This window comes from Magnolia sinica, chromosome 7 (genome assembly GCF_029962835.1).
Source record: "Magnolia sinica isolate HGM2019 chromosome 7, MsV1, whole genome shotgun sequence".
Classification (NCBI taxonomy): Eukaryota; Viridiplantae; Streptophyta; class Magnoliopsida; order Magnoliales; family Magnoliaceae; genus Magnolia; species Magnolia sinica.
The window spans coordinates 77,904,591-77,929,464 of record NC_080579.1 but is presented as its reverse complement, the minus strand read 5'-3'; the positions used below and the strand labels follow the sequence as shown (position 1 = coordinate 77,929,464).

The window sequence follows — 24,874 nt, the reverse complement described above, 5'->3', positions numbered from 1 at the left end:
AAGGCCTTAACCTGCGCACCCACCCATATATAGCGCTGACACCACCACCACCACCACCTCCTTCAGAATTGGCTCGGAGAAATCAAGAAATGGAGGGGCTTCCACACGGTTATAGGCCAAACGTTGGAGTTTGTCTTCTCAATTCTCAGAATCAGGTAAGCTGTAGCGAACTCACACTATTTATGTTATCTTGCTTACTAACTCCATGTGTAATGGCTTGTTGCATGGTTGTTCTTGCATTCTATGTTTCTAAGTTCTAACAGACTACTTTGTGTTTTTGTTAGCTTACTCCAACTGTCTTGAATCTTTTGCAGATTTTGAATTGAAATTTCTTGGGATTTTGATGGGTTTTCTTTCTTTTCGAAGGAGATTGATCTTGAACTGTTTTTTGTTGATGCAGTGATTTGATTTGATATTGTTTTGGGTTTTGTTGGATTTTTTGTGTTCTAAGTTCTATCTGGTTGTTGGCTGTCTTTTTTTTTTTTTTTTTTTGACATTTTTGCTGTTTAAGATGTTGGTTTTCTTGGATTGGGTGTTTTTGTGATCTGGGGTGGTCGGTTCTGGCAGGTTTTTAAGTGTTTGGGTGGATTTTTTTATGCGAAGTTGAAGATTTGTGTTGGTTTTAAGGATTTAATGGGATTTTTTTTTTTCCACTTTGAGTTGAGTATTTGATATACTTGTTATGAGTTCTTGGTTTGAAGCAACGTGCTGTTTGAATTTGATTGATCTGGACCGTCCACCTGGTTGGTCCAACCTTGGATTAAAAATGAACCAAAATTGCTGTGATCTGATGATCTAACTGTCTGATCAAGAACCTAGAAATGGATGGTTGCATTTTGGTGGGTTCGAGTGATTGGGTGGAATTTTTTGTGGGAAATTGAGGATGTGGGCTGGTTTTCAGGATTTAATGTGATTTTTCATTTTGAGTTGACTGATTTAAGATACTTATAGCTCATGACATGAAGATCTCCCATTCCAGTGGATGTGCGGGTTGAATTTGATTGATCTAGACCGTCCACCAAGTTGGTCTAACCTTGGATTGCCCATGTAAGAAAATTGCTCTGATCTCATCATCCTGACTGTCTGATCAAGAAATTTCAAATGGATGGTTGAGAAACCTTGGACCGCAGTTTGTGTTCTGTTGTTGTGGATTATGCTGGTAATGTGATCAGAGGGATTTCTGGGTCATGGTGGGACCCACCTGGTGGGCATGTGTGTGATACATGGATTCTGACATCATTCGGACGAGTTTGTATTGGATCATTCGTATTGTTAAAACCCCGGTTGTCATCAAGCGATCTGAATGAGATTTAGGATGAAATAACACTTTTCCTTCATGGCTCTGCTAGTCTGCTGTGGCATAGACTATGTTTGGTTGCACCAAATTTCATGAAATGCCAGGAAATTTTGCACCCAGTTAGACTGATCAATCATGCAATATCATGAAAATTTACACTATTTGGTGCGGCCAAACGCAGCCTTAGGGAGTTGTAGAAATGGTCACATGAGATTTTAATTTAAAAACAACCAAGGTGTTTTAGTCAGATTTTGATTTTTTTACAGAATATGCCATGAAATACTAAAACAAAATAAAGTCACAAGCCCATGGATTTTTTATTATTAGAAATATGTGTTGAGGGTATTATGGTTTTTGTTAAAATCTTAATTTAGGTAGATAGATGAAATGTTTTCTTTCTTTTTCTTTTTGTTAAAATCTTAATGTTAGCTGAATGCCCTTTTCTCTTGCTATGAATGGCTTGGGGAATGTTATTTGTAGATTCCCATATACAAACATAAACTACGACCACCAACACACATGTAAACGCAGTGCATATGTGCAAGATCTAGTCTGTTCATCAAGCGGTTAATATGGTGAATGTGCCCTCACCCAATAATCCGACAGGCCCACTCTTTGATTTAACCATGGTAGACGTTCGATGCATATGTGTAGCCCACTTGAAGAACAGACCAAACAGAGTTTTGGGCTAGGTCACATTCGCTGTGGGACCTGCTCGATAAATGGCCTGGCATGTGTTGGAGCGCTTGTGTTTTGACATTTGCAGATGGGTGTCTTCAACTAGCAATCCTTATAGCTTGATCAGCTAACACTCTTAAATTTGAAGTTTTTATTTATTTATTTTTTAATTGAACTAGCAGCTGTTTGCCACAGAAATGTGGCCACAGCTATCTTGGTTCTTAGCTAGTGATGCGTCTTTGGATAATATAGAATCTCATGTTATTAGTTGGAATTCTATAAGCTAGTCAAAATGATTTGAGAAATAAAAAATATTAATGACCGAGAAGAATATTAATGTAATTTGCTTGCTTTTACAGACATCTTCTACCATCAGCATCTATTAATCCAATGGAAGAATCTTTGCTTTAATAACACAATCCAATGACTACTTTTGTTTTTGTTGGGATGAGTCAAAAGTGATGCGATTTGCCTGTGAAGAAAAAGTGCTTTCCTCCTAAGAAAATATATCCAGCTAAGGGCAGACTACCAAAGTTTTCACGTAGGCCAACACTCCATAGTCCATACACATGGGCCTACCTTTCAGTGATCCATCTTGTGGACCCCACAATGGATGGGTGATGCTGCACACGACCCCCATGTGGGACAATCCTAGCGAACTACTTTTCTTTTTGTTGGGATGAGTCAAGTGATGTGATTTGACTGTGAACAAAAAGTGCTTTCCTCCTAAGGAATATATCCAGCTAAAGGGCAGACTACCAAAGTTTTCATGTGGGCCAACACTCCATGGTCCATACGGGTGGGCCCAGCTTTCGGTGATCCATCTTGTGGACCCCACAATGGATGGGTGATGCTGCACACGACCTCCTTGTGGGACAATCTTGGCAATTCAATAATCAGCCTGGAAATGGACTGTAGAATAAAACTTAGCAAAGGTCCATATGCAGCATTAAGAGTCCAACAGTTGGATGTGAGGATTGTCTGGAATAGGAGATTTCTGGTTCAATGCTTAAATACCACTGGACCCACCAACCAATGGACAATCTTGATCACTGAATTAAGGACCCCACCTGCACAAAATGCTTGTACCAAATGAAATCGCCTTAATTCAGGCTGAGCATTGGACGATACCTCTTTTATGTATTCTTTAGCTTTGTTCAAATGGTGGTAGTTGTGTATTCTTCAGCCTTGTTCAAATGGTAATTATTGTGCGATGGCCCCTGCAGATTTTTGTGGCTTCAAGATTGAATGTTCCTGGAGCTTGGCAAATGCCTCAGGTAATACTAGTTTCATATAAATACGAGTTTGTATTGTTAAGAGTAGATTAGTTTAATATGGATGTATCTCTTAAGTATACCTGATATTAGATTACATTAGATCCTAGGCTATCTCTGGCAAGCTGATAAGATGCATTCTGTATTCTACAGAGATACACCAATGTTATACCAATCTACTCTTAACTCCTTACGAACTAATTAGGAAAGAATTAAATCCAAAATGCAAACTGATTGGAAAATTTCATTCAATGTCTATATTGGGGCCTTTGAAGTATTGAAAGATTTTAAATTTTAGGAAAAAATCATGTTAACATTCTGGCATTAAACTTACAAAGCTTCTTCTTGTTCTTTTTCTTTTTGAGATTGTTTTCTACTACTCAATTGAAGAAACAAGTTAGTATGCTTTTCAAGAATAACAAAGTGCAGTGTTTTTTGAAAGGTAATAACAAAGTGCATGGTAATACTTTGATGTAGACGAATTCAAAAATTTGTATCTCATTTCTCATTTATGGTTAAATCGTTACATTCTAGATTCACAAAATTCACATAAAACATTCCATCAATGTGTTCATTAAAAAAAATTTCAGAAAAACACGAGTGATAATAATCAGTGAACATCGAGAGTCTATGTAAGAAGGACACTGCATATCTTTTGTAATTTTTCCATGCCAATGCATACACTCATATTGCCTTGAGATTCATGGCTCTTCTATGTATGGGAAGCAGAAAGCAAGGGAACTTCTTTTCACCACTTATCCACATCATTTTTTTTTTTTAAAATTAAAAAAAAAAGATCCATGGTCATATTTCGCATTCTGAACTGCAAATAGCTATTGACACGATCAACACTACTTTCTGACCATCCCAATTTTTCAACGTGATTCTAGGCCTTTTCAAGATCAATCCTGGTAGTCATTTCTCCTATGCTAGTTCTATCTGTTATGCTGGAAACCTCATTAACCATAAGCACCCATCAAGAATCTGATGGTTGTTGTTAATGGAAACTAGGTTCGGTGCAACCGGTGACCCATGGCCTCCCTTTAGTGAAACTGAACAGAATCTGATAAGCTCAGCAACAATTTTAGACTTGAAAATGAAAACATTAGGGAAGCATTGAGCGATTTGGCCAATTTATGATTGGGAAAAATTCATCCATGTACTGCATGAAATACTCTATTGGTTGTCCTAAAACCTTTGAAAGATGGGAGAAGCCATCTTGCTACATCTTCTACTTTGGTATTATCTGGAAAATGCAGAACCAACATTGGAAGAAAATAGCTTACCCACTTGTACACGTGGCTTCAAACCTTGTCTCGAATCCCCCAACAAATGAATGCCTAATCTCCTCAAAATCCTCTCCGAAGATCAAGTTGATTTGGGAAAAAGGAATGGGGAGCAATGGACCTGAAATCCTAAGGGAAACTGACCTAAAATAGCTTAATCTAGTTTTATTTAGGAGAACTTTTTTGTAGGATTTGAAGAAGCATGGACTCACTTCACCAAAAATAAAGAGGTTTGAGTGGGATTACATCGAGTTGTCAGACTGAACTCTTCTTTTTCGTTTCACAAAAAATGATAAAATACTCAATCAATTCTATGAAACACCTTTTTTTTTTGAAGTAATCAGTCAACTTTTTTTGAAGTAATCAGTCAACTTACAACAAGTTTTTAGAGTGCAATTGAGTTTTGGGTTTCACAAATACTGAATTACATCAGTAAATTTGCCTGGGTCACCATTCAGCTGACTTCAATTTCCAAGCATTCGAGCAATGGATTTAGTTTCGACCTCGATTTATTCCCAAAAGATTTATCTTTTAACTCTCTCTCTCTCTCTCTCTAACAATGGATAAAATAAAAACTATTGGTGGACTGTTTCACGGTTGAAAATATTGTTTTCTGAAGACCAATGCGGCCAACTATCGGCCAATAAGACCACTTTTTGAAAACAGATCTTAAACGATACTGATATCTGGTTAGATAATTTAAACTTTGAATTCTGCACAATTCAATACAGGTTTGGCATTTCTTTGTGTAGGGTGGTATCGAAGATGGTGAAGAACCAAGAGCTGCAGCCCTAAGAGAATTAAGAGAAGAAACTGGAATAGCCTCAGCTGAAATTATTGCAGAAGTAAGTTTCTCAAGTTCTACGGAATCCTATTAGTAGCTACAATTTTTAGTCTCAACTATATCCATGCATTCATCCAAAACACTCAATTGTGTTTGGAAGTACCTTGGAGATCAGGGATGAACGGAATGCTTTTCTTCCAAAAAAATGCCCTCCTCATTTCAATTTTCTGGTACTTGCAATAAATAAAATACTGTTTTGGGGGTGGAAAAGAGATATTGAACCATTCAGGTTTCATCTGTTGCACTGTCCCAAACACTCAGCCCCAATTAAAGTCACCCACCAAGAAATTCAAACAGAAGTAGATTTTGGGTTGCTTTGAAACACTGCCTGATGCATCTGAAGTGCAACCTTGAGCTCCGATTTGGGCTATACCTTTACACCATGTATGGATTAGAATTTTCTGATATGATATCTTTATACAGATAATGGCTGAATTGTTTCTCTTGCAGTGTATACTTTTGATGATGACCCATGTTCCGTATTTTCAGAATCACAACGGGGTTTACAAGTGAAAATAGTGATGTAATTTCAAAGTTGTAAAAAATCCCTTTTTAAATGAAAATTTTCATTTCCTCCCAAAACAAAAGGCTCTTTTGAAAGATACCTTTTTATACATTAAAAAATCATTTTTTTCCTTTCTTTATAAAAAGTAGCAAAAGGAAAGTTGTCTAGATAAAGGGCTTTTGCCACCCATGACAAAACTTCAAGTCCCTACAAGGATGCATGCATGCATGTGAGGTAAGGTGTGGTTAGTGGATTGTAGGTTGCTTCGGCACAATAGGTGCAGGTGTGCATCCTCGCTAGGAGCTTGATAAGCCTTAAACTTTTATGAAAATGTCTTAGATCTAGGTCAAGCCATGATGTGAACCATGGGTTTGATTTACGGCTTGGGGTGGTTCATTTGACTGGTTTGACCGTGTTGACTGACCTCGTGACATCCTGCCTTGGTGGACAGTTGACTGAGCGGACCATTGCATGGTGTGGCCTGCATAGTGACATGAACTTTGGGTGATGTGGTAGTTATGTGGACTGTGGACATGGTGACATGATAGGGAGACTTGACCGTTTGACCAACACTCAAAGAAAGTTGCTAGACTCAAGTTGAGGCATGGCACAAACCATGGGTCTAACCCACTGCTTGGGGTTGACTTGTTTGATCAACTTGGTGACATGGCGCCTCAGTGGATGGTTGACTAAGTTGATCTTTGTGTGATGTGGCTCACAGGATCGCGGTTATGTGGATTGTTGGGTGATGTGGCTATTATGTGGACTGTTGGACTGAGTAATGTTGTAGGGAGGCTTGACTGTTTGACTAATGAAAGCAGTTGCCAAAGTGTCAAAGGGTGTTTCCAACTGTCATGTGCCTGTTTAGAACAAGCACATGACCCACCCAAACGGACACCAAAACCTTTATAAATAGAGGATCCAGGAGAGGGTTTTGCATATTCTAGCAATTGTTGTCTCTAATTCAATTCTAAAAACTCTTATTTTGTTCATGTTTTCTAGCACAGTATTCATAATTTTCAGGTTGTTATTCTGTTCCTGTAGAAACAAAAGGATGTTTCTGGTTTGGTTCATTGCTAGAGGTGTTCAAGATCAATTGACTAGCACTGCTTGTTGAAGAGTGACAACAGAATTTTGGGTTTCATTGAATCCTAGGTACAAATTGCTAGTAACCCTGAATGCAGACTCAAATCTTAATCCATAGTGGGGGAAAATAATTTCTCAAGGAGACTGAATTTGATATGCTGCTTGAAGTAACTTTCCTCTCACTCTCTGATAAAAATTATAGTATGCTTCTTTAACAATCTTAAATTGATAATTGTTTTTCTTTTGTTACTTTGTCATGGATAGAATTGCTCGCTAATCCGTGCAAATCATTAGTGTAGACATCTCCAAACTTGAAAGGTTCGACAGAACCAACTACAAACTGTGACAACAAAAGATGTCTCTTCATCTCATTGCTATGGAGGTGTTTACATTCTTAATACACTGAAGCCATCACCATCAGAGAAAGAGATGCTTGAACGAATTCATAAGAAGAAGAAATGGGAATTCAATGAATAATTATGGAAGGGCCACATTCATGTATGAACTAATGGACATTGTTAAGTAGGGCCAATGAGAGGGCTTGGGGTCCCGATTTTGAACTAGTCGAGTTAGGTTTGCCAGGCTTGGGAGGCTATAGAACACAAGCACACAACTGAAGATAGGGGCATGGAGAAATATCTTGTAAGTTAGTTCTTTAAATATATTATGACTGGCAATAGGCTGATTCTCAGCCATGTTCACCAGATTCAACATATTGTCGGTTAATTTGAAAGAGAATGCAGTAAAGTGGATGAATTCTTCCTAGTCAGGTTTATCATTGACATTGTTGGCCACTGTATGAGCCTTAAACTTCAAAAGGGGAAGATGTACAAAGACGATCTCGCTCAAAACCTGTCTATGTTTCAGGGCAAGAAGGAAGACCAAAATCAAGTAACCCAAGCCTTCTGTGGTAGCAATAACAACAGAAATCAGTTTAAGAATGCCAACAAAAAATCCAAAAATGAAGTCAAACACAAGAGATTGTTCTTCTGTTGCAATATAAGTATATAACTAGTTGCTTCAAGCGGGACTGTCGTCTTCTCAAGAAGAAGAAAACCCAAGGTAAGAATGAGCCAAATCACAAGAAAGGACCCGGGCACACATGACCAAAGAAGACATGGTTGCTACAATATTCTAAGCAATTGTAGTTGGAGAAGAAAATGACGCCAGGGCCACTAGGCACATATCGAACAAGAAAACTCTCGTTTAGAATTACAAGGTTGTAAAAGATAGAAATGAACTCTACATGGGGAATTCATTGACTGCGAAGATCGTAGGAAAAGGGAAGGTGATTCTCAAACTTATTCCAAAGTCTCACCATCACTGATGTGCTGGTTCTATTGGAAATTCAGAAAATCATGTATAAGACAGTTTGTTAATCAAACATGTTTTCAAGTTGTTTTTCAAGTTGGACAAGTTTGTTGTAACCAAGGGCACATGTTTGTAGGTAAAGGATATGCCCGGGGTGTATGTTCAAGTTTACCATTGATAATGCAATGATGAATTTTGCTTATATCATTGATTTCTTTTTCTCCATGGCATGATATGTCAGCAAATTTAAATTTTAACATATGTCCTAGATGTGTAAAGGATAACACATATGAATGTAAGTTGTGTCCAAACCAAGATAACTAAGAAGCCCTTTAATAAATTAGATAGGTTATTACAGATCATATATACGATATATGTGTTATGATTTATGAATACCTTGACTCGAGGAGGGAAAATGTATTTTCTAACATTCAACGACAACTAGGCCCTTTTTATTTTGGAGGAATCCGAGGTTAGTACATGTAAAATTATAATCAAGATTTCCAAACCACAGTATATGTAGTGGAAATGGTATTGAGGATTCCCCACTGTTTCTTGTAATCCAAATAGTGATTTGGTGGAAAAGATAATTATGAATTTTCTTTTATGAAAAATCCTCAATTTAAGTGCTAGAGAGGATTCCTCACCGTTTCTTGCAATCCAAAAAGTGGAAAAGAATGATTTTGTGGAAAAAGGATAATCACGATTTCCGAAGCACAATAAATGCAGTGGCAATTTGATTGGGGATCCCTCACCATTTTCTCACAATCCAAACCGTGGAAAACAATGATTTTGTGAAAAAATGTGTTCTTTTACTATGGATTTCTCCAAAACAAATTGGCCCTAAATCTCTAACAACGTTATTCACCTCCTCTATCTAATTATAAGCCTTCTTTAGATAAGAGGAATCCATGGAAGAACTTATATTGTAGAAAGTTGTCATTTTCCGTTGTTTAGATTGCAAAATGGGTGAGGAATCCTTAATACCATTTCCACTGCATTTATTGTGGTTTTCATGATTACCTTTTTCCAACAAAATCACCATTTCCATTGTTAGGTTTGCAAGAAATGGTAAGGAATCCTCTCTAGCATTTATTGAAGACTTCTCTAGGAAGATAAATTATGGTTGCCTTTTCAGAAAATCACTGTTTTCACATTTTGGATTACAAGAAACAATAAGGAATCCTTAATTCCTACCATTAACACTGCTTCTGTTGTGGTTGGAAAATCATGATTACATTTTTCCATGCCTTCACCTCAGGTTCCTCTTGTCCAAACAGGGCATGGTGACTTCTATGAAAATGTAGGTATAATCCACTACACCATAGCCCTTACACAATAAAATGGAACCACAAAAGGAAAAATATGACCTTGGTGGAAATGGTAAATGCCATGCTAGGAAACTTAGGCATAAGTCAAGGATGGTGTGGGAGGCATTAATTATGGAACTTGACATTCTAAATTGGAGCCCTCATAAGAAAACCAAAGTTATACCTTATGAACTTTGGAAGAACAGGATGCCTAGGGGGTGTATAGGCTTATACCTTAGCTTACTTGATCCTAAAAAACCTAAATTAGTAGATAGAGGAATTCAATGTGTTTTTAGGATATGTATTGAGCAACTTATAAGTAATAATTGAGCAAAATGGTCCAACTGAAAAGGAACACAATTACAGGATCAAAGGATATGTATAGAATCATTCCTAGGTTAAACCAAAACCAGGATACTCTACTCATTCCTTTGAGTCTGCTACTCAAGAGGAAGATCAAGAACCTAGAAGAAGAAACAAACCTTGAAAAGATATGAGCCATAACCTTTGGGTCAGACTATATCTTTCTGGTAGAAGGAAGTAGTGATAAAACGGAAAAAAATAAAATAAAATATGATAGCCCTTAGTGTGGAAGATGATCTGTCTACACTGACAAAGAAGCAATGTGTCACGCCTCGAAATTCAGAACTTGAGTATGGTGACCTTGACCCCGAGTTTTAGGATGTGAACTAATATTTATGCATTCATTCGTCACATTCACATTCAATTCATCATACATCCAAACCAAATCATTATTTAAATCATCCAAACCATAATATCTAAACTGAAACTTTAAAATAAACTTTATGAATCCGAAATCTAATTTTTCCACTACTACTACCGAATCCCTCACATGCTTCTCCACTTTGAGTTTGTTACAATTTCCAGATGAATTTTAAAAAAAAGAACATAAAGTAAAGACTATGATCTAGTGAAAGTAGCCAATCAAGTATTATTCTTGGTGAGCTAATAGCTTAGTGAGATCATATGCACCATAAGTTTGACACGGACTCGTAGGAAACAATGATTCAATACATAACAAGATGCAATGCTAGTATGCATGAATTTATTCACAATGTAATAAGTATGATGTCATGATGTATGAATCATCCAAGAAGTATAGTCAAGCAAACCCCCGCTTGATAAGCCCACTGATGCTTGAAATGTAAGTCATCCTTGAGATGATCCTCAAAGGAGCCCCCGCTCGATAATCCCATTGATGCATGAAATGCAAGTCATCTTTGAGAATCTCAAGGGAACCTTCACTTGTTAATATCATTGACGCATGAAATGCAAGTCATCATTGAGATAATCCTCTAGAGAACTCTTGCTCGATAATCCCACTGAAATATGCAATCATCCTTGAAGTGCTCTCAAGGGAACCCCTGTTCGATAATCCCATTGGCAAGGGAATCCCCACTCGATAATCCATTTGAAACAAATCATCCTTACGCTGTGAACAAGGGAGCCCCTACTTGATAATCCCACCGAAACAAATCATCATTGCCCTGCGGACAAGGGAGACCCCGCTTGATAATCCTACAGAAACTAATCATCCTTGCCCTGTGGACAAGGGAACCCCCACTTTATAATCCCACCATAAATCATCCTTGCCATATAGGTCAAGGCAAGGTGTACCAAATCGGTTACATATCAGCCATAGCGATTAATATGTAATGGTAATGGCCGAGTCTCTTATGCGATACGACGATCGAAATGTCCCAAGTTGAATCGAAGCTCTGTGGGCCATTTTCGAGAAAATCTTCAAAAATAGGTATTTATACATTTTTTTAATCTCTGTTGTTATGGTTGAATATGGTGCGTTATTCAAATTAGAACATATGAATATGCATTTAACAGATATGCAACTGATTTTTTTTATTTTATTTAATTTTCGGACTGTTTTCGGTCAATTTTTAAAAATTAGCAAACACCTACACATGTGAGATATTTTGATATTAAATTAATTCTAATATAGCTATCATTAGTATTAGATAGTTAGAAAATTAAATTTATGAGTTTTGCAGTCAATTCCAGGCTATCAGGTTCATGAATTCATTAAACCACTCGATACAACTTTCTCACTAAAGAGTGGTCCGTTACAATACCATAAATGCGTTCGAAATTAGAAATAAATACATATTTGGAATATTTATAATTTTTTGAATTTAACGGATATTTTTTTTTTTTGAAATTTTTTTAGAACAAATAAATTTCTGACCGTTACAAGTGGCATATCGGCCGTTACGGTGCTGTAACGGTCGATACAGCTTGTAACTGTATCGGTAAGGGAACCCCCGCTTGTTAGTCCCACCGAAACAAATCATTATTGCCATGTAAGCAAAGGAACCATCGCTTGATAATTCCATTAATGCAGGTAAAATAAATTCAATGAATTCCATGATAAGGTAGGCAATGCAATCATCAAGCACTCTATGATTTTAATGCAAGTCAAACAATCAGGTTTCAAATACTCATAATCATGATGCATGCAGACTCAATTATGATTTTCAATAGGCATTAACAATGCATCAAAGGATACACTTTATAGAATACATTCATGATTCAAAAACTACACAAGGAACACATGTGCAAGCTGAATTCAAGAAAATGTAACATTGCGTATCAAGATTCAAAAGATATAACAAAAGGGTTATCATCATTGGAACTTAATGTAAGAAACACATCAACTTAAAGAAATTAAGCAAGCGAGTTCAAGGGGAAAGCCCCTGAGTCAAAAGGAAGGAAACAAGCTATTCTCGGTGCAAAAAGAGTAAACTTTAAAGTGAAGAGGGCTAGACTCGAGGCAAAAGGGACAGGCTTGAAACAATAAAAAGCTTATTACAAGTAACACATAAATACATAATTCAAGAGTAGGGGAGATCCCTTACTTAGGATTGCAAATCGCATAGTAAAGAAAGGAATTTCAACAGTGGAGGGGAATGTAAGAAACTTGAATAGAAGGGAAATGATTCAAACATAGATGGAGGATCACTCACCTATCGACATTATTAGCTCAAACCAGAGCTGAATCAGCCCTGACTCGGCCTTCCTCTCTCTCCCTCTCTTGTTTTCTTCTTCTTCTTCGTCCCCCTCAATTCATGTCCAATAGGGCACATCTGGACTTGACTCGACCGGGTTAGTGAGTCGAACCCGATATCTCTCTATCTCTCTCTCTCTCTGTTGTGGGGGGTCTCTTTCTGATCGAGAGGCTTTTTATAAGCTTCAGAAGGTTTCAAAATCTTCTTCACCAGATGACTGTGTCGAACGATTCCCCATTGAATGGTTATACGCGAAGGAAGGTCCTGACGTTTATTTCATTCACGTTACTGATATTAACACTACATTCAATCTTGTTGGAAGCTTGATTGTTGTTTTGTTGATTAGATGGGCCCCACAGTGATCTTATTGGATCCTCAGTCGAGAGTCTTCAAGATCTAACGGGTTGTGATTCTTGGTGAGGAAGATGGACGGGCGTTAATGGTAGATTTGAATCCAAGGAGTGTTTCTTCATTTTGATGTTTACGGATGATCTAGATTAGCCTAATGAAGCTTGCGGATAAGAGAAATCGAAGCTTTGGTGGTGTTTGGCCAGTGTTTCAGATGATCGAAGTCTTTGGTTGTTCTAGCTTATTCTAAGGAAGCTGGTGAGAAAATCGCGTTGTGACTCGTTCTTTCAGTTAGATTTGGATGTTGGAGGATAACAATGGGCCCCACAATGTCAACAGTATGGATTTCTTAATGATCCTGGGTTTCTCCATACAGTAACCTCTCTCGACTGCTAAACTTGCCGAGCAAGAGCGATTCTTCAGTTTTTCTGGTAGTGCCGATAAATGTGGAATTAGACGACTATAATCTATCAAACGGATGGTTTGGATGCGTTGAATGTAGCTCCTTTGGGATTGTAGATAAGTTGGCTTTCGAACGAGGAAAAATCAGAAGAAACACTGTTTGTGCATTGGCTGATCTTCCGGTGCAACGCAGATTCAATGGGCTAAGTTTGAACGATCGTGGACGGTTTACATTAACTCGAGAGGATTCACACAGATCATAGGTTCGTCGGTTCTCCATTCTGAAGAAAACGGAGAGAAACTCTTCTTCGAATGTTGTCTTTGTAGAGGGAAGCCCACAACTTCTGGTTCCAATGCACACTCGCTCATGTGCTGGCGGCTTGGATCACATGTGTGAATTGGCTGGAGTTGGGTTGTGGGTTGATCCCCGGTGTTCATTGGCCCTCCTACATATGGCTTGGATCATTGAAAGTTGTTTCCAATCGATTTAACTAGAACATGTAGCTATAAGAAGTTGTATTCGAAGTTAACGATTAGATCGCCCTTTAAAACATAGCTCGAAGGGTTCACGGGATTCATTGGATCATTAAAATGTAGATGTATGACCAATCTTCTAAATTAACGGCCAGATTGTGATCGTTTGGGTGAAGGTGCACGGTGTAGAATGTACACGTGACTACCAAATATTTTTTGGATTTTGGAAAGTGTAGAATCAATAGGAATCTTCCTGGATGACTTGGGACTTTTGGAAATAAATCCAGGCGTGGCCTGATACTAAAAGTGACCCAGTAGATTCATTGGGGGATCACCTATGGGTCGTAAGGATTGTCATTGTGTGATTTTCAGGTGAGTCATTTAGCGGTTATGATAAAAATCCTGATGGACGGTTGATCTTGTGAATTAGATATCGAGGTTGACAATTTATGGTTCAATAGAGTTGGAGAAGTATTGGTTAAATTTCTATTACAATCAGACTTATATAAGTAGGTTTTTTGAAGAATGGTGTCGAGTAGAAACATATACACCCTAGAAAACTTTAGATAAGTGATGGTGTTTTCGTAACTATTGGAACTGGATTTCAATGGTGTAAATCACTCCTTATTGGACTAGGGTTGAGATGAAAGGCTTAGTTTCGTGGATGACCGAAGGTAAATGGCTTCGATGATTTGTTGTCTACTTCATGTTGATGTAAGCGTCCAGATTGAAATTGAACGGTTGGATAGCTTAATTTGTCCATAGAGAGTCTTTTCGATGGTTGGATTGATATATGATTGAGTGTGTTAAGATATATGAGCTCAGTATGTGTAGGAGTATATACGTGTATATGTACGAGCAAGGTTCTTAGATTATGATTCCAACGGTAGGTTAAGCGTATACGTGCGTGATGAACAAGATGAACGGATCAGAACCTTGAATCAAGGTGTGTATGGATCGATATGATGATCTCGAGTTTGGTTTATCATAATCGGGTGGTCCAAAATCGAAGTGGATGGTTAGATAGTTTCACCTAGTGATGATGAGTTATTTAAACGGTTGGTTTGATGAAAAATCAAGTATATTGTGATATAATGAGGGTCTGAAGTTAATTATGAGTGTATACGAGTACATGCGCGTTCATCTAAGCATCTTCACGTGAAAAAATCTATTGCTAAAATTTACACTTGGAAGGGCACTCGTATATCTACTTGTGTGCGAAAATTTTTGAGTTGCTACACTATGAAATCTCATGATGCCTTCTCTTGGAAAGAGGCTATAAATGATCAAATAGACTGAATGGTAATCAAACATGGAAATTAATAGATATACCCCTAGCATCTAAACTAATAGGTTGCAATTTGTAAATGGATATTCAAAAGAAAATTGAAAATTGATTGTATGGGAAAAAAATTTAAGGTAAGTCTAGTGGCTAACTTTTTAAAGAAAAAAGTAAGGATAGACTTCTTTTATACACATGCACCTATTGCTAGGATTTCCACTAAGAATCCTAATTGCCTTAGCATATATTCATCGCCTTCAAATATACCAAATGAATGTTAAAACAGCTTTTTTAAATATAAATTTAGAAGAGGAAATCTGTATGGAACAACTTGAGGACTTTGTCATGCCTACGAAGTGTGTACACTAGTAAAATTCTTATGTGGACTAAAATAAACCCCTAAACATTGACGTGAAAATTTTGATAAGGTAGTCCTATATTGTGGTTTTATGATCAACGAATCTGAAAAGCGTGCAGAATATTAGTGAAAGTACAGGTGGCTAGATAATGGTCTCTGCTCATGGCTCAGTGGTGACTGTGTTTCAACTCTGAGGTCATGGGTTTGGGAACCCATGTGGTGTGTGGGTGGGTGTAAGAGTGTGTGTGTGTGTATTCATTCACCTTTCAAAAAAAAAAAAAAACAGTTGTTTTTCTAGTATCATTTGTTGCTAGATTTGTTCATGGTCAAGTGACAAGCAATGCTTGCTAAAGATCAACAAGAGAGTTCTGGCATCATTGTATCCTGGGAATGAGTCCGGTAACCCAGATTGCAAACTTGGATCTTAATCCCTGGTGGGTGCAAATATTATCTCATGGAAAGCAATTCCATAATGCAATTTGAAGCCATTTTCCTTTGTTGGTTCTAATTGCAATCTGCATCACTAACAACCCATAACAATGTTGTCTAATTGTTTTATGATTCAATTTTGCTGTTTTGTAGTGCTACTTGCCCTGAGGTTGAAACCACTATAACTCATTTGGTTTTGGCTAATTTTCATTCCTTGGGTTGTCTAATACCACAATCTCTACTCTATATAACAAGAATTGCTAGTTGAAAAGGATTTCTCTCAATTAGTCATTCAAAACAATTAAACCATTTGAATTTGATATGAAAGGACATGAGAAGGGTTTTTAAGCAATTGCAAGAAAGGCATCTATGTAAATTAATGACGAAGTTGTGTTGTAAACCAACTCAGGGTCCTCTTTCCAGCAAAAAAGACCCACATTTTATAACCGATAGGATAAATTCTACTTAAATACAGCTACATATGATTTGTGAATATTGTAGAAGGCATTTTTTAGTTTTGATTTTGAAATCTGGCCAATTCACCCAAATTAGTGGATTTTTGTAAGAGTGATTATTATGTGTTAGCAGGTTCCCCACTGGTTGACTTATGACTTCCCTCCATCTGTAAAAGCGAAAGTTAACCGCTTGTGGGGAGGACAATGGAATGGCCAGGCACAAAAATGGTGAGCTTTCTTTCCTTTGAATATACGTTAGGTATCAATGGCCATGTTAGATTGCATTGTGGCACATCAACATATGCACTTGTATCTAGTATAGGTTAGTACTACATTTTATTTATTTATTTATCTTTAGCAAAGAGAGTTTTTGGGCCCTAACCATAGTTACCTGGAAACTCATTTCTGCTCTCAAATACCAACATTTCTCATTTCTTGTTTCCCAATATTCATTTAACATTTCTATTTGAATACCATAACAACTGCTGCATGATGTTCACCCATTCTGCACATGTTGCACCCATAGTTTTTTATTTGGACCATTGATCCAATGTGCGCCCCACCATGATTGGGAGCATTCCCAAACAAAAAATCTTCCAGGTTGGAAGATCCTAACCCTTAAACAGTGGCTTAAAAATAGGCGGTTAAGAAAATATTTGCTGCAATGCTCAAAAAATAAGACCAAAGAAGGGATGGTTTGTGTCCTAATGCATGAGTATCTGATAATTTCCTCAGCCAAAAGAGTGCTACTTATAACTCTGCTGACAATGTAAATGGCTGACTACTATCCATTGAGAAACGTTTCATATAGACTTAGAACTTGATGATGATTTTTTTTATCTCAGGGCTAGTCGGTTATTGTTCTTGTTATTTACTTGAAGCTCTAATACTTGGGCCTTTATAACCTAAAGTATGGTCAGCTATTGCTTGTGCAGTCTATTTCATGGATGGCAATAACTGCTTCATCCTTTTGGGTCAAAACCGACATTGAACTATTCTTTAATACGTTCAAGATGTGAACTGATGAGGATTTTGAACAGTCTACACCTGACCAAATTCACTATCCGCCTACTCCATCCAGAGTTTTGCTAAGCGCATACATGTGTGCAATAAAGCTCATGTACACGCCACAGATGTGCCAGCATGGCACTTCGGAGTGAGATCTAATCCATCCATCTGGTTGGTCCGTCCTTATACATGTTTTCCCAAAAATAAAATCTGGTCCAATCAGCATGTAGGCTCCAATATTGGAAACAGGCGGATGGGTTAGAAAAATTCAGCCTAGTTTTTCAGAGCTGCACATTTGCTTTTCAAACTATGGCACACCTGACCAGTAGATCAACCTGATTCTTGGGCTCGGAGATCAATGTAGTGGTGCATTTCTGATGGATGGGTTGGATATCAGAGGTGTGTACGTGAGCTTTATTGCACATGCATGTTCAGTTCTATCATCTTTATTATTTTTTGAATGGCAACTCAAATTATATTAAAAGAGAAAAAAGAAATACAGAAAGATGGCGAGGAATATTCCTCAGCAAAAAACAACTAGAGAACAAGGCCCGTAAGCCAAAAGAAAATACAATTGGATAAAAATTAAAGATCATCCAGCAAATAGGAATCCCGTGCTAAAATGGAATCAGGGAACGAGTCCCACCTAAAAGCAAGAGATGGCATTGGCCACTCTGTAACATGAAAATAATCCTTCTACAAAGCACCCAACCTGCCTACTCTTACCTTTAAAAAAAATTCCGCAGTTTCTTTCTTTCCGGTTTCCCCAGATCACAGCAGAAGGGAGCATCTTCAAATCATAATCCTGTGAGATGAAAAGGGCCATTAATCCATCTCCAAAGCATATCAAGGATTGACTGACTGATTGCCTAAGCTAAACCAAAGAGTCCAAAAAGATCAATAGGCGATCCATTGATTCTTCTGCCTCCTAGCACATGAAGTACGTCTTTGGAATAGCAACCTTTCTTTTCATAAGATTATTGACAGCGAGGATCTCATTAGCCATTCCAATCCAAACCAAGGCTTGAATCCTACATTGAACAGAAGATTTCCACACCAAAGCAAGTAGGGATTAGGGAGGGCCTCCCTTCTTGATGAAAAAGAACCATAGGACTTAGGAGTGGATTTGCGATTCTTCGCCCAGTTCCGAATTTTCTTAACATCAACTGACAAATAAATTTTTGTGTTGTTTAACTTCCCCATGAGCTTGCTAAACAATATGATTTCCTCTTTATTGAGCTTACGCTCGAGGAAAAAAGAAAAGAAAAGAAAAGAGAGAGCCTACGCTTGAGAAGCACCAACCAGACCAAAGAGTCTTCAGAATAATTGTAGAACTCTGCCATCTTCTCCTCTTTACACACTGAAAGAGGGGTGGGAAAGGGAAACGGGGACTTGCTTGCCTACCATGCACTAGAGGTTGCAAGCCATCATTATACAAGAAGATTAGACAAGGCCCCTGCTTAATGAGTGTAATTCTTCCACCTAGGGCAAAAAAGATATTTTCCAAGTAGCTGGCCTTTTCTTAATTCCTATGATAAGAGGATCCCATAAAGAAGTAGGTGGTGCTTTATCACCAAATGTATAAAGATGTTTCAAAAAAAGTGAGATTTTACTACATCCTAAGACCCGACACCACCTCGAATTACCTTAGGATGCCTTCTAGATTTCACCTGGTCTAAAGAAGCCCTGCACATAACGAATGTATCATCTACAAATTGAAGCTGTGTGATTGCATTTTAGGGTAACCAACGACAAAGCCAGTAATAAGATTCAACTCAGCACCTTTCCTCAACAACATGCCTAAACCTTCCACCGTAATAGAAAACACAAGGGGTAAAGGGGATTCCCTTGATATAGGCCTCTAAAAGTGAAAAAAGAAGCCATAAGGAGAACCATTCACAAGGATTGAGAAGAAGGTTGAAGAAAATAGCTGTTTATCTATTTTATTCATCTAGAATATATTAGAAGTCCCAGTTCACTATCATCATAAGCTTTTTCCCGTACCAAACTTGCAAATGATTCCAGCTTCACAAGTCTTCTCCTACAGTCAATGCATTCATTAGCTATAAGAATTCCACCCAAAATCTGTCTATTGTTTACAAAAGCTCCTTGAGATGAGGAAATAATCTGGCCCACGACCTCACTAAGAGACATTTGGCAAGGACTTTACAAACTCCACCAACCAGACTTATCGGTATGAAGTCCTTAATGCTAATAGGCTCACCAACCTTGGGGACAAGTGTGACTCAACTTCGGGGACAAGTGCGATGAAGGGGGCATTAAGGCCCTTATCCAAAATAGCTCTAGCATGAAAGTCTTAAGCACTCGCACACGTGTGCCTGATGATTTTCAAGCCCATGAAGTCTTCCTTGATCATCTTCTAGCCCATGAAGTCTTCTTTGCTGATTTCCAAGCCCTTTTGGAAAAAGGTCATGGAGAACCCATCCAGACCCGATTCCTTGTCTCTATCTGCACCTTTAATTACTGACCAAACTTCCTTCCTCGAACTCTTTCTCTAGCCACAACACAGCAACTTGAGAAATTTGCTGGTAGGACAAAACATCAAAGCAAGGCCTCAAAAAGGTTTCTTGGAATACAAGCACGAATAATATTATACATTTGCTGCGTATTTAGAGCTTAGCTCTATCCTCTCTCTTTCTTTTTTTTTTTTAATTTTCTTCTTCTTCTTCTTCTTTTCTTTACATGCATTCACAAAAGTGACATTACTTTCCTCATGGGTTATTTTGTTTTTCCCTTGTTTGACCCCCTCTTTTTCCCTGTCTCTGTTTTTTGAATTTTTTTTTTTTCCTTTAATCTTTTGATAGTCCTTGGCAAATTCTATGACTCAAGCTGTAGGAAAGGTGCCCGAATCTCTTGTTAGACAAACTGATTTTCATTTGTGTACTGTCCATGGATATGGCTCAAAGCAATCAGGAGTGAATATTGAATCTTCTGGTTTACTTGATCCTTTTTTTTTATCAAATGCTCTACCATTGACTCGAAGATAGCTGTCATGCCTAGGGAACCTTTCTGGAAGGAGTCATAAAAAATTTCTTATATTTGTCGCAAACACACACACACACACACACACACACACAAGGAATCTTGTAAGAAGTATATGCCATCATCTAAACCTTATCACAGATTCACAACTAATCAGGATCGGGTACCCAAATCCTATTCTGCCATTCTACTCTACCTAGCATCATATCCTCAACAGTCCTTTGTTGGGTTTTGTTGTCTATTTCTGATTGGCATTCTCTGATCCCAGTGTAAGGGTCTCGGTTTTTTCCTTTTATGTGATGGGTCTGCTTCGGTTGAGGATCGGGTTTGGGTTTCTGTATATTCTCTTTCTTGTGTAGCTTTGTTTTCTGTTTTGTTTTTTAATAATATTATCATGTTTCAACACACACACACACACACACACACATACACACACCTCAGTTAAACCACAGGTCATCAAGGTTTTCTTACTACCTCCTCCCATGTCCTTTAGGCTTTCTTGTCCTTTCAAAGCCTTGAACTTGAACCAGCTTACTCTTGATGGGCACAGTTCTTGTTCTCCATTGCACATGACAAAAACATCCAAGTCTACTTTCACTCATCTTATTTCCCATTGGTGATATGCCTATGCTCCCCCAAATGCATTCATTTCTAAATCTATCATTCCTTGTCTTACCACTTATCCATCTCAGCATCCTCATTTCAGTTACGCTCATCGCATAGACATGTTGTTCCTTAACTGTTGATGGGGACATCATGCGCACAAGCGCACACGCACACGCACATGCACGCCCCCTACACACGTACACAAGGAGAGGGAGGGCCCCACCATCGATCTGGCTCGATGACGATGTCCTAAGAGGGCCTCCTAGTTAAAAGACGGAGTTTTAGTTCATTAGAGTGGGCCCAATAATCAAGTAAAGCCCATCATGGGATCTCATGATCAGGGCCCACTAGTCGGATTGATTTCATATTTTGGGTTTTGATTATTTATGTTATTTAGAATATCATAAACGCTTTAGATTTCTTTGATTAGTTTTTATTTTGGTTTACTTCATCGCCAAGTAATAGATTGTGCACATGGCGCGAGTTTTGGGGTATAGAGTTTTCTTATAAATAGGCACTCCTTATAGTTCTTTTGATTCATTGAAGATTAATAAAAATTTTGTGTTTTCTTACTCTTTGAGTTGTGAAGCCTAATTGGGTGCGAAGCCCTCCCTTCATCGAAGGGTTAACTACCGTGGTGCGAAACCACATCTATCTTGATTCGCCCCCGTCCATCGCCATCTCTAGTACCCATCTTCTACCATCCCTTCTTCTCATCTTACCCCATGATATACACTTCGAATCAATCATCTATTGTAGCAATTCTCCTCCCCACAGCAGAATTTCTGAATCTGGCCCTACAGGAGAGTTAAAACTTCGGCGGAGCACTACACACAAACCGTATATCGGATCTAGCTGAGATTTTGAGATTTTGGAGTCCATCCTTAGTTGACCAGAGCCAAGGTGGCCTTTTTTTGAATAGTAGGCCTCACACACGTGCGGCCGGGATCACACGCACGTGCATCTGGGCCATTGTTGTTGTCCACGCGTGTGGTACTTTTCTGGTTTGTCTCTCTCCTCTCTTTCACTCTGCTTTCACCCAAAATCCCTAAACCTAACCCTAAATTACTCAAATCTCCAATTTTATGCCCCTTTTCTTACCCTAGGGTTCCCTGAATTGGAATTTCTGAATCCCTTGTATTAAGGACTGATTACTATGCATGTGTGGATGATTATTTCTTATCTTTGAGTATCGTTTGGTTCATAATTTTTATTGATCCAGCCCTATCGTGTGTAGGCCTGGACCCGTGCAGATTCTCCTTTACTTAAATGTTTGAACTTTTGTGTGGGATGTGGAATTATTATGTGATCGATCTGCATTAGTTTGATATAAGCTTGACTTCTTGCTTATCATATTTAAATTTCATGTCCTGCATCAACTGTCCAACATTATGTCACCTAAAGCAAGGTTGTTCTTATAGGTATCAGCTATCCTATAAAATTTTCCCTTAAGTTTAATTTTTACGCAACATCTCCACTTCTTCCACCTAGCTTGCATTCTATAAGCAACATCCTTCTCAATCTTTCCAATCTCATCAGTTATCGATCCAAGCTATCCAAAGTGGTCGTTTTGGGGTACTTCTTGGTTACCATTCTTTACTAATTCCTCATTTCTACTTATATTGTTTCTAAAATTGCATTCCATATGCTGTATTTTAGCCCAACTAATTTTAAAATCTTTAGATTCTAAAGTATCCCTCCATAGTTCTAGCTTTGTGTTCATGCTCTCTGTCATCTCGTCAATCAAAACTATCTCATTGGCAAACAAATATCTGACGGGACATCTCCTTATAAATGCCTTGTTAACTCTTCCATATCCAATGGAGAAAAAGATATGGCTCAATGCTAACCCCTAGTGTAAGCCTCCAGTAATTGGAAACTCACTTATCTCTCCAGTCTCCACTAATCGTCCTCAACTTTGTTACCACTCCCTCATAGATATCCTTAATCATGTCAATACATCCCCTTGAGTCTCTTTCTTCCTCAACAACCACTAGATTAACTCTCTAGGATTCCTATCTTATGCTTTCTGAGTCAATAAAGACCATGTGGAGATCCTCCTCTCCCTATATTTCTCCATCAGCTAAGTTGGTAAATAGCCTCAATGGTGGAACTTTCTAGCATAATCCAAACTGATTTTCAGGCACATTCATTTCACACCTTAACCTTTGCTGAATGAATCTCTCCCAAAGTTTCATAGTATTGACTCGTAGGTTTAACTCCACAATAGTTAGTGCAGCTCTGTATGTATCCTTTATTCTTATAAATAGGTATCATGGTCCTTTTCCTCCATTATTCTGGCTTATTCTTCAATCTTACTATCTTGTTGAATAACTTTGTTAACCAAAATAAACCTATGTGTCCCATGCGCTTCTATTGGTGTACCATCTAGTCCTTTGGCCTTTCCTGTCTTCATCCTTCTCAAAGGTGCTTTGACATCAAAGATCCTAATCTCACGAAAGTATCTATGGTGTTGGTTTTGATCCAAAACATCCCCCAAACTGTTTTCCAATCCTTTTCATTTCGTCTCCAGCTCAAAGCTAAGTATATTGTGATAATACTATCCAATTTTATTGGATCCGCCTGCATGCATATTGCTGGTAGCTTATGCCTGAAAGAATAGAAAACAACATGTTATTTTATTAGAACAGGGGGGGAATGGAGAGTTGTACCACTGCTCCTGTTTCTGTATCCAGATCCATGTTTGGGTACCATAGTTCATTGGAACCCATAGCTCAATGGTAGACAAAACATGTTTTAAAATTGAGGTCTCAAGCCAGCTTTCTGATCTCAAAAAAAAAAGGAAAAAGAAAAAAGAAAAAAGAGTGCAGAATACGTATAATTTTATTGGTTGAACTGTTATTTGTGACAATTCCGATATCAAAATTGTGGTGGTTTTTTCTTTTTTCTTTTGTAGTTTTTTTTTTTCTATGTACTTTAAAATTTAAGAGATATACAATTCAATCTCTGTAAGATTTTTGGCCTTATATACAAAGGTTGGCAGGTTCCTTATGAGATTTACTAGAGATGACAGTGAGGTAAACTTAGCAAATGGCGAGGTGGATTCTGAATTCTCAGAATGGAAATGGACCAGCCCTGAAGAAGTCATCGAGCAGGTATGCTGCAGAAGCATCAATGGAAAAAATGCATATATGAGTCTCGTGTGCCATTGTGGCACACATGTGAGATCCGCACTGTTCATCAGGTGGGGCCCTTTGTGCAAATGCCCTGGCCCAAAATTCAGGCTGGTGAACACATCAGGTGGGCTTAAACACGTCTGAGAAAATTCAGCAATTAAAAGAAAGTGATCAATGGTCTATATTCAATGTGTATGTGTCAGCCCACCTTGCGAGTGGACCAGCCTATTTCTAGGGCCAGGTTGTGCCCACATCGAGCCCTACTTGATGGGTGGCTTGGATCTCAAAGACATAGGGCATTCACGAGAGTCCATGTCATTTCTCATGGAAAGATTCCAAGTCGTTTTGGTTTGTAGAATGCTTACTAGGGATGGTTACTCGATGCAGGCTGTTGATTACAAGAGGCCCGCTTACGAGGAAGTTATAAGAACCTTCATGCCTTACTTGAACAGCAAAGCACCATCTATCAATACGTAAGTCAGAAATCTGAGTGCATGATGAGCCTAAGTTCACATCTCTAGTCATGCTCCTAACATGACTGGCTCGACGTGAGCACTTTGGGTTCATTTTGCTTCTAGCTTTCTTATGTAAATTATCTGATTTGCAAACTTGAAATACATATTATCTAACACTAATAAAAAAAAACTTCGAGCTTTTAAAAGTAAATTTATTTTTTGTTTTTGTGTACAAACAAGAGCAATGCATTCACTAGTTGTTAAGTGAGCTTAGTTAGATGTGTA

The 24,874-nt window shown here is 38.1% G+C and overlaps 1 protein-coding gene across 1 annotated transcript; it reads left to right on the top strand.

Annotated features, from left to right (window-relative positions):
* Window positions 1-24,874, top strand: LOC131251480 (nudix hydrolase 25). Its single transcript, XM_058252208.1, has 6 exons — window positions 1-155; window positions 3,202-3,252; window positions 5,288-5,380; window positions 16,514-16,608; window positions 24,002-24,113; window positions 24,522-24,874. The coding sequence occupies exons 1-6, from the start codon at window positions 90-92 to the stop codon at window positions 24,609-24,611; spliced, it is 507 nt and encodes a 168-aa protein (XP_058108191.1). The 5' UTR covers window positions 1-89; the 3' UTR covers window positions 24,612-24,874.

Bases quoted from the DNA above. Each gene is read 5' to 3' on its own strand.
- LOC131251480 (XM_058252208.1), top strand. From the start codon at position 90: ATGGAGGGGCTTCCACACGGTTATAGGCCAAACGTTGGAGTTTGTCTT. The intron at 156-3,201 runs GTAAGCTGTAGC...TGGCCCCTGCAG, and splicing joins TTCTCAATTCTCAGAATCAG to ATTTTTGTGGCTTCAAGATT. The intron at 5,381-16,513 runs GTAAGTTTCTCA...ATGTGTTAGCAG, and splicing joins CAGCTGAAATTATTGCAGAA to GTTCCCCACTGGTTGACTTA.